Source organism: Alosa alosa, chromosome 7, assembly GCF_017589495.1.
Source record: "Alosa alosa isolate M-15738 ecotype Scorff River chromosome 7, AALO_Geno_1.1, whole genome shotgun sequence".
Classification (NCBI taxonomy): Eukaryota; Metazoa; Chordata; class Actinopteri; order Clupeiformes; family Clupeidae; genus Alosa; species Alosa alosa.
Window position 1 is genome coordinate 22,198,232 of NC_063195.1, and position 10,887 is coordinate 22,209,118.

The 10,887-nt window shown below is 46.8% G+C and overlaps 1 protein-coding gene and 1 long non-coding RNA gene across 4 annotated transcripts; one reads left to right on the top strand and one right to left on the bottom strand.

The window, feature by feature from the left end:
- Window positions 1-3,886: 3,886 nt before the first annotated feature.
- LOC125298381 lies at window positions 3,887-9,712 on the top strand. 3 transcript variants are annotated; one of them, XR_007194197.1, is made up of 2 exons: window positions 3,887-3,984; window positions 9,173-9,712. It is a non-coding gene; the product is annotated as an uncharacterized LOC125298381 (long non-coding RNA). The 3 variants fall into 3 exon arrangements; XR_007194195.1 differs by lacking the exon at window positions 3,887-3,984 and adding an exon at window positions 5,925-6,075; XR_007194196.1 differs by lacking the exon at window positions 3,887-3,984 and adding an exon at window positions 7,527-7,602.
- Window positions 4,639-7,402, bottom strand: irf2bp2b (interferon regulatory factor 2 binding protein 2b). The gene is given in 3 exon segments (XM_048249079.1): window positions 4,639-5,280; window positions 5,282-5,906; window positions 6,301-7,402. Coding segments are annotated over 3 exon segments (1,680 nt in total). The 5' UTR covers window positions 7,094-7,402; the 3' UTR covers window positions 4,639-5,018.
- Window positions 9,713-10,887: the final 1,175 nt, after the last annotated feature.

Sequence of the window (10,887 nt, forward strand, 5' to 3'; positions counted from 1 at the left end):
TGGGCCGATTAAATAAAAATTCACCACATCAATGGAAAATATTATTAAACACACATACACACACACACACACACACACACACACACACACTGGTAGGCCAAACTGATGAAACTCATGGCAATCAAACATAAGGATTGGACAAGACTGAGATGGATAAGATGGATGAATAATCAGGTTTGGGGGGATGGTTGGGGGTTGGTGATTGCCTGAGATGAACTTGTCTCACACATCTATCTTGAACGAGCCTCTGCGGGCCCAAAAGGCTCGTCTGGTGATTAATTATGCCCCGAGTGATTAACTTGAGGGCAGCGCGTCATTTGATATTCTCATTTTTGGCTCCGTTCCGTGCCGCCTAGCATGAATAATGTGTGAGTTTGAACCTCTGAAACTTCAGAGATGACTTGAGACTTCTGTGCTTCTGTGCCAAGAACGAATACCCCATACTCGCTCTCTGAAACACACACAAACACACACACACACAGATATATATATTGATTCAGACTGTTCAAAAAGAGCTCTCTCCAGTCAAGCCTCTTCAGGGAGACTTCACATTGAAACCCCAAGCACGTTCCTCGCATCTTCACACTTTTGGTTCACCAAAGATTGTGCTCTGGTTATTTTGTATGAGGCCTCCTGCCAAGCTGAAGTACTGGAGTAACACTCTCAAATCACCACTGTTGTGTATGGACCTGTAATTGTTTAACCCAAGTGCATTATGGGAAAGAGCTGTAGTTGAATGACAAGAGTAAAATGTAGAGAACAAATGTATATATTCCACATATATTAGTTTATAATATGGAACATACATTTATATTGTACTGTGTAAGATTTATTATTATTTTTTTGTCCATCTTTGTTAGTACAACAATACACTGGTCGCCACCAGTGAAAGGGGTCAATCTGGGTGTTTGAGGCCCAGGGGAAAGCGTACCTCTCTGGGTAAACCATCACCATGGCTCTCTCCTCTCTCCCTGGACTCTGCCTTTATGATGTGGCCCATGCGCTTCAGTCTCCTGTTTACTCTCCCCTTCTCTCTCAGGTAACCAGGCAACCAGAGGCCTAATCCAACAACCCACCACCCACCCACCATCACCTCCCTCCTCTCTCTCTCTCTCTCTCTCTCTCTCTTTTTTTCTCTATCTCTCTTTCTTGCTTAAACAGACACGTCCCAGGGTTCAGCGAGCGTGCGATCGCTATATTTGGTGCGGCATGGAAAAGCGTTCGGCCAGATAAAGGCTTCCAGTAGGCGAGTGGAGGCCTGGGCCTTGGCTGTGGCCAGTCGACAGGCACGTACATTCCTTTCTTGGTGCTGTTCGGTCGCGCCGGACTTGTGATTGATGGCCATGGGGGGGGGCTTCGCCTGTTTTCTGTCTAATTATAGTGACAGCAGCTGCAGGATATAGCCCCCAAAAAAAAAAACTAATCCATCTCTTCTGTTTCCATCTCTCTACCTTTCTACGTTTGTCTTCTTCTCCTACTTCTCTCTCACTCATTCTGTCTCTCTAGAACAAACAAAAGCTGGCGGTTTTGCTTTCGTCCTGTTCCCTGCCTTTTTTGACTCATCTGTGAATGTGTGTGTGCGCGTATATGTAGGCGTGTGTGTGTGTGTGTGTGTGTAAGGCCAGAGGTATGCATGTGCATGTGACGTGACGTGACTTACCCATTCTTGTAGGATTTCCCAAAAGCTTACACCCCCCCACCCCTCACCACCACAAGCCCTACAAAATCCCTCCGGCTAGGGTAAGACATGACATGACAAGTGTTTGAGTGTGTGTGTGACGTGGCAGTTACCCCCCCCCCCCTCTCTCATCATCCTACCCCATTTCTCAACAAGCTGGTGGCCCCAGCCTTGTGGCATGCCAGCACTACAGTGCAGAGTGTGGGGGCGGTACCAGGGGCCACTCACTGATTACCTTTCTGTGCACAGCTCATAGTTTGTGCATAGCTCTTGTGCCTGCAATCGGCGCGGCCATCTGTGAGGACTGTTTGGAGCATTCTGCAAGCACATATGCATAACTGTAAACACATACACACACGCACACCCATATACACACATACGCACACGCATGCATGCACGCAAGCTTGCACAGACACAGACATACGCCAACGCACGCACATGGCATGAAGCACTCAAGACCACCCTGAAGTTGCACCACAACATGAAGTGATTAAGCCAGACGCGGTCTTCCTTTGTGCATTAACGACAACGGGAAATGCGAATGAGGCAGTTTGCGGTATTAGTGGGAAATTGAGCCTGGTATCTGTCTCTAACCCTCCCCACCCCCCACCCCCACTCACACAAAGAGGTTGCAAGTGACTTTTGATGTTTCTTACGCCTTGGGTATGGTTCACACGAGGACGTGTTGTTTCCACCTGGCTGCATAAGGAAGTTTTAGAGATGCACTCCCCTTTTTGCAGGCTAACTGTGCGAGGAGTGTCGACAGTGCCAAACAGGCCAACACCTTTGTGCACAGGCATTCAGTGGACACTGAGGGAGATTGTTACTGTCTCAGTAGCAAATGTTAAAGGTGTGAAAAGAGCAAAAGCAATTATCTTGGAGTGATTTGTGAACTCATACCTCAAACAAGTGAGGTTTGAATGTGTATTGTCTGAGAGATGCCGGAGGGGGCTTCTTTTGTGTGTATTAGCCTTCTTATTTGAAACCCCCAGAAAAATGAAGAGACTCTGAATGTGGGACACATGTGTGAAAAGAAAACGAGGCCCTTCCTGACACTGGCATGTAACTTGAGCAAATGCTGGTCCTGTAATCTCTGCCGAATGACTGAATGCCTGGCAACCCCATTCCGTGCCCCCCCTCCCCCTCTCTCTCGTCTCGCCCCGGGGTGTTCAGATTTGGTGACAGATGAAAAGAGTTAAACTGGCCCAGCTGGAATTTGAGGCAGCCGCGCCAGCAGATGGTGAGCCAGTACACACATGTAATAAGACGCCTCTGGTCAAGTTAGACGACGTCTGTAGCAGGTCACTCGAATCTCCGCATATAGCCTTGCAAATAAAGCCGAGAGTGCCGGTTTCAAACTGCTCTACTACCGTCTACGAGGCTACTGTCTGGCGGAAATAAAGGCCAGCATCCAGAGAGGCGAATATATTGATAGACCATGATACACTATTTGGGTTATTCATGTATCGTAGGCTAGACACACTGCACGAAAAATAACCTAAATAATTAGGTGCATTTAAGAATATGTTCATATTTGTTATAGTTGCACTGCAGGGTCCGCATGGCCCAGAGTTCAGTCGTACAAATAGCCTACTGTCATAGAAAAAAAACAGTTATTTTTTACGACAGCCAGTGGTGAGTGAAGGGTTAACTTTAATGTTTTTTTCGGTTCTCAATGGCGACCGCATGTGAATCTTGGGAGGAGAACAGTGCTCTCCATTCATCGCTCGGAGGCTGTGAGCGTTCAACCTTGAACAGTGGAAGGCGTGTTATTTGCTCTGCCTCTCTCTCTCCCTCCCTCCATTTGCTGGAGGGAGCCTCCTATGGCAGGGACTCGGGGAGGGGTGGTGGTGACTCAGGAATTCCACCGAGGCGCACACGTGACAGCGCGCTGGTACTGTTTGTCCAGACGAGTGTAGTCAAAGGGGAACGTAGCAAAAAAAAAAGAATGGGGGAAAAAAGTTGATACACGGCCCACTCTGGAGGGGAAAGAGGACGTGGCAAAGGCTTGATAGCAACTTTATGGATATCTGGGTCCGTGATGAGACCTGCGTTCATAATACACCTTCTGTCGACTTAAAACATTCCGAAATACATTTGGGCATACTTACAGATCACTTAATCTTGTGGTGTATCAGTCTCTGTACCCAGTTGCTTTTCACATAATCAAATGTATACTGGTCGAAGGATGTCCTGACAAAACTAACATCCAAAGTAAAACCGGAACAGTCATCATTTCTGAAGGTTTCTCAGTGCTTGTTTTCACGCGCCACGTAACCAGTCGTTCAAGGAAAAGGCTAGACCGGGTAGGCCAAATACACTGTTAACTTGTAGGGAAGAGCAGAAATGTTAGACTGTTGTGCTGAATATTATCAGTAAGTTTTAGGTTTTATGACGAAGTATACTTGACCCATGTTTGACATGAAAAAAAGTCAATTAATCTAATTCTAGTGAAACAGTATAACAGACGTTGATGCAATACTTAAATTTGCACTCGACTGTTTGGTCTTAGCCTAACTTTGAGGGCAGAATATAAACACCTAAATTATGTCATTGCCTCCCCATCAAGCTCGATTTCATGTGACGTGTGAGGTTAAATCATACAAATGTTGAAATATAGCGTTATAAACGTTACACTTTAAAATACCTTACCCAGCATGTGACATTGTTTATCTTTGAAACGATAGGAAATACAATACCCTACGGCATACTCTGAACGTTGCCTCACACCACTTTAAGATTAAATACTGACAATACTTGTAAATATTTATGTTTGAAAATGTATGAGGGCCAAACTACTAAGACTATCTCCCTCTACACTAACATTGCACAGCACCTCCTGAACAGGAGTTCATTTTGTTCTTGCTAAAGCTGTTGCATCACTGCTGTGATTCGTAATAAATACCTAACTGAGTCATGGCGTCACTGATTATGCACAATAACCAAACCACAGACATCGATGTTGTTATTACAAGGTCAGAAACTGTATTTGGCAATTAAAACAAGTGCATACATGTACAGCTAGAAGCATTTCAGTTTTTTTGCCAAGTGCTTTGTAGAATATTAGTCACATTCTATGTTCGACCAAAGACTGCCACCAGATCTAGAAAGTACACCGATAATTGGCTTTAACAACGGAAAGAGATAGTAAGCGGACAGAGTTTGTTATAATGCGTACATACCTTTATCCTCAAAAATATAGAAACACAATGTATTCAAAAACAAGAATGTTTTCAAAAAAAATGTACAGCCATGTTTATGAAGTGTTCACTTCCCTTGTGTCCATATGTACATGTCCAGAAAAAGTCTTGCTTGGGTGTCAGCAATGTAGTATGCGCATTTAACTGTATGCAAATATTCTGTTTGTTGTGTTACTGTCTAGAAAGAAACAGAATAAAACAAACAAAATGCCATAGAAGATGAGTAAGAACGGGGCAATGAAATCACGGGTCTCGTTCCTTTTTACCTTTACATCCCCTGCCAAAATGGTGGCTATTTCACCTTGCATAAAAGCCCAGGGTACATTGGAGCCCACCAGTGGGCACTTCTCCCCGCTTGGACAGTAAACTTCGCCCGTGGCTCCTTGCTGTTTGATGCTTTCCGGAGCACGGGAAGCAGAACTTGTGCGAGGGCACCGACGGGCACTGGACGAAGTGCGTGTCCTCCAGTCGCTCATGGCAGAACGTGCAGCACAGGGGTATGCTGCTGGGCACGGAAGAGTCCGGAATGCTCTGGGGGTGCACCGCCTGGGGGTCCATGCCTGGCACGTGGGTGGTGGCTGGGGTCCCAGCGCCCCCGCCTCCCAGGACCTCCCGCTGAGCCAGCCTTCGCTGATTGGCCGAGGAAGGTGACAGGGGGCTCCCGCTGTTGCGGCGGGCAGAGGCACCCGGGGTGGTGGAGTGGACCTGGTTGGCGTCTTTCGGGGAGCCGGTGCCGGCACCGGCGTTGTCTGCAGCCAATATGAGCGCCTGCATTGGGGACTGGCCGTTCTGCGACGCGGTGGCGGCCTCCGGTGGGGTGGTGCGGGGGTGCGGGGAGATAGTGGAAGGAGGTGCAGCCGCTGAGAAGCCCGGCAAGGAGGCCGGAGGCATCTTCAGAACCTCCGAGGGTGACGGCAGCCACGGCTGGCCCTCGCCGTTCATCTTAACGGCCACCATGCCGGCGCCCTCCCCGTCCGGCTCAGGGGAGGCTTTCCTCTTCATGCTGCTCCTCGGGTGCTTCCCTCTGTCTGTTGGAGGAAGGGGGGGTAGAGGGTTAACAACACGCTCAACTCTGCAACGCAGGGTTGGGCTAAATCATTTTCGTCTCTCCTTGGCTCTAAGCATGACCTGTTGTTGACACAGTTTTTCTTACAATAGCCAAATACTTTCAGATTACATGAGCTATTGCAGCACCACGTAAGCATTGCTAAAACATGTGAAACATTATGTATCAGTATTAGATACTATGTAACGTTGCAACAGCTAGGTTACAATTAAACATTAATGTAACGTAGGCTATGCAAACTGCAGTTTTCTGGTGATATCTGCGTCTCGCAGAGAAACGTCAGCTATTGAAAAATATAACTAACATTAACGTCAGTGGAAACAGATACATTAGCTAGTTTTGATTTAACACATTACCTGATTTTGAGGAAGTGGCGCTTGGGTCGTATCCCATTACTCTGTGTTGCATGGCCGCATGGTCTTTCTTGAACCTGCTGTCGAACGTGTGGAGTGCCATAATTTCCCGCACCGTTTTGCCTTTTCCCATCCACTCCTCGGCCCGCTTGTGGCTGTCGCTCATATCGGACATGCTATCCGGTCTGTGCTTGTCTTTCATATCCTCCGACCGCTTGCCGCCGTGATCGCCTGGGTTGACCGACAACGCGCTCGGCATCCCCATTTGACCAGGTCGACCATTGAGCGCGTGTACGGGCGGCATGTTCCCGTTAACCAAAGGCACCAAATTGGGAGGGACTGCGCTAGTCCTGCGAGGGTTAGGGCTCTGGCGGTTCAGCTCCGGCGGCTCGTCGGGTTTAGGGAATCCGTTTGGAACGGGAATGCCGTTAGCCTGCCTCCCTGGTTGATATTCCGGACCCAGCCGGGGCGGTCTCTCAGAGGCGAGAGGATAGCGGTCCAAAGGCTGAGGCGGTCGGGATCCAGGATCTCCGGCCGAGTGGTTGAGAGCCTGAATTTCCTTTCCAGACAGCGACTGTTTCCCAGGTCCCGGAGACCTACCATCCTGAAAACCATGTACCCGCTTCAGCTGTCGAGCAGTCTCAATAACAAACTCGATTCGGTCGGCTCCTTCGTAGTTGACACATCCCCTGCAAACGGGCTCTGTAAAATCCCATATCATAGCCCACGGCATGCGGGGCAAGTCACATAAATAACATGACTGCCTTCTCGAGGCAGCAACTGCCGCGGAGGACATGGCTTTCGTGAGAAGAACAGAAAAACAACTAACTCACAACCCTTTGCTCCAAACGTCTGTCGAATATGTTACTTGTCCTTTCGACAAAAAAGAAGATTTTTAAAAAATATATAGTTGAAACGCTCCTCCAGCCCTGAAGCCAGAAAAAACGACGAAGTTGCTCTCAGAAGTTCATGGTACTGTGTTCTTTACTACCGCGCGCCTCTATCTGTCTCCCTCACTACTACTCGCTCAGCCAGCTCAATGTGCGATGACGTCACCACCGACACTAAACTTGTGCCTCCAGCCCTAGCTCTATTTACTTGATTCTTCGACAACCTCCGCCGGCGCATGCTCCATCAGCCTTCTTTCGCTCTGTCGGTGCCAAGGATAGCCCACAACGTGCGCAAGCCTCAGAGAATATAGTCTAATTAAAAACCCCAAAGTGTTCCACTTTCTATAATAAGGGCTTTTGCATGGCTTAATCTTGCTGCCGTTGTTAGAATAGCTCATTGCAGCTTACGGCCGAGGTATGGTATATTCTAAATCCGAGTTATAGTTTGTTTACGCCCAGGAAAATGCAGACCTTGCTGTTTTCATGCGCTGTAAAATTATCATTCAAATCCCTCATGTTTGCGATTTTTGAAAGTAGTAGCCTACTCAAGAAAAATGTCATTTAACATGCAAAACAGAGCAACAGTTTATTAATAGAATCAGAAATAGAAATAGAAGTGTTTCTGCTTGACCGTTGTTGCAAAAATAGACATTTAAGTTGCAAAAAACTCCTGGGGTATTAACGTTCATAGAAATGAGGCGTCACGTCACCACTGAGAAAAACAGCCTACAGCTTCTTTGCGACTCATCAATATTCTGAAAATTCCCGACTGGTACGCGCATGCGCCATTTTGTCTGCATGTAAATGGCACCTCGAGCTCTATTTGCAAGACCACATTCCCGCCTAGCTGCCAAAGCAACGTCACGCGGTAGGCTGCCCCTAGCCAACCGTGCAAAGCTTCTTCTGTTACAGCAACCCTGTGGAATAATTGGGGCCAAGCATCGAAAATAGCAACAGGCTATGTATTATTCCAAATGATACCAAGATCCACGCACAGCCTGGTTAGGTGCAGGTAGATTGCAGGAACATACTTAATTAGCAAAAAATGAGATAGTTCTACCGCACACTTTTGACGTTTACTTGATTTTATTCAGAGCGAACAACGCGTTTCGCATACAGCGTCCTCAGGTTCGCTCAGGTATACTATGACTATGTATTAATACATGCCTTCCTCAATGTGGTAGACTATACGTTTCAAACAGCAGCAGGGCCCAATATCAGAACAGACTTTCCAAAACAATTTACAGCGGTTTTGAGGGCGTTAGCGCCACCAACAGTCAAATCGTGGAGTTTTACTGTGCTGACATTTTTCTGTCTGGCCTAGGACCTGAAGACTTGGTAACACTGGCTTGTTTAGGCTATCGTTGGTTCTGTTTCTGCCAAATTAAATAACATAACTGTAATGAATTTCCCGAGAACCAGCTTAGGCTATTACATTAAATCTTGTAGGCTGACATTTTAAAATTAGGTGAATCTGGAGTGGAGGGAATTTCTTTTAGGGGATTTTACATTGAGATGACAGTGTAGCTCACTAAATATATGATTTGAGTAAACTTGATATTTATTTTTGATAAAGCTTATATATGATAAAACATGGTCTCAGTTGCAACTCAGTGGCTTAAATTGACTATTAAAGTAGGCTAACCATCTGCAACAGCACATATCTCTGTCAGTCACATACAAGGTTAACGATAGGCTACTGTCTTTATTTTTGGGGCCCACAATTGCACTCTGGATGCTCACACTAACCTTCATTCTATCTTCAAACACATCACTGTTATCTCAAATACTGGAGGGGACATGGACAAAGCTCTTATTTGTGGTTTCTGAATTAGATTTAGGCTATAACAAAGAATTGCTCTCGGTAATATTGTCGAACATTGCCCACACATCCTAGGCCTAGACATCACCAGTGCTTTATTAATGTCAAATGTCTTTCATTTGAACCTATAATGTTATAAAGCATCTGACTTCTGTCCCCACAGCTCAAAGTGCCAAGCTGTCTTCCTGGTTGTGAATGAAGCACAAAGCAGCACATTCATCTTCACGGGACTGTGTCATTATGATTGGCCCAGCCATTTGAGCGATCCGTCCGGTCCAGCGCCAGTGATTCAGCGGGCTGGAAGCCACCGCGGCAGTCATCGCTGCCTCCGCCTCCACCCCTCTTCCACGCAAACAGCTGCTCCTCTGTAACGCTGCGGAAAGCCCCTAGTCTAAAAGGCAAGTCTAGACCACATCAGCAGAAGTGGTGCATATTTCCTAATCATCTTAAGATAAATAAGAAGCAGTTATGGCTGACTCATATTTGACACACTCGCTTTCTGCTCCTTTTTTCTCTCTCTCTCTATTTTTTTACTTTCACTCTATAAGTCTGTGCATGCCACGGTCTGATTTCTGACGGGTGATTCGGTGTGCGTTGGATGATGACTGTTTCACATGTAGCCTGCGTGGGCGAGAGAAAGTTGCCGCAAAAGAATTCCACAGCGACTTCCAAGGAGGGGTGAGGCAACACTCTCTCAAGGCTAGAGACCGAGTCCGCAACCAGAAACGCCACAGAGGGATTTGTTGTTACAGGCAGTTGCGATTGCGTCTCACAAATGAGGAAGTGAGATATGTTGTCACGTAGCAGCAGCAGCAGTAGCAGAGGCAGCCACAGCAGTTCGACTCAACGCGTAGAGCACTACCTCGCCCATTCGCGGAAAAACAGACTGTGCAATCCAGTTGGCTGCCGGCCAAAGATCACAGACATGCACCGGACAGAGAGGCAAGAGCAAGCCTGCCTACACTGAATGCCTGCATGATTCACCTAAACGGAACACACAAGCAAATTGGCAGATGCCTTGGAGCAGATATTACCATGGCACACCTTTTGTAGGCCTATATGTCAACATTTTTATTCTCATTGTTTCCTTGTACCTTTCAGTGGCCTATTTCAGAATAGGTCTCTATTGTAGGATAAAAAGGTTAGTAGGAGGTTATTATTTGTGATGATGTTAATCTGTTTGAGTCATTATGCAGGGGGGCAAGTTGTTGAAATAAGCACTCACGACCAGCTGGTATGAGTTGAATAAATAAATAATATGTCTTTAAGGATGATAATCTCTCTCTGTCTCTCTCTTTCTCCTGTCTGATAGAAGAATGAGTCACCCTCAAAGCCGCTCTTAGTCTCCGCCCTTGTCAGCAGGAATCTGCTAAGCAGCTGACAAAAGTGATCCGCCGCCCATGTTGTGTCATTTACGAGTTGCATCATTGCGACATGACCAATTCCTCCCAGCTAGATCGCTTGAACACAAAGCAAGAAAGGAAAAAAGGGAAAGAGTTGTGTGTGTGTGGGTGAGAGAGAGAGAGAGAGAGAGAAGGGGAAAGAGAGAGGCACAACAGCAATGAACAATGCATTCCATTTCCGAGTAGCCCCTAGGCTTAGCAGTCACACGCGAGACCGGACTCCATGCTGTGCATATGGCACAGGAACCACATGATCAGAGAGCATAAAAGGCAGCACGGGACATGCTCCAGAAAACAGAAGGAATTTTGGGGATTTAAGAACACACACACACACACACACAAAGACACACACGCACACAGACACACATGCACACAGACACACATATACACACACACACACGCACACAGACAAAAACAGAGTGAGAGAGTTGGTTCCACATTTATATGGTCAACACAACAGGCCTTCTCCTTCAGT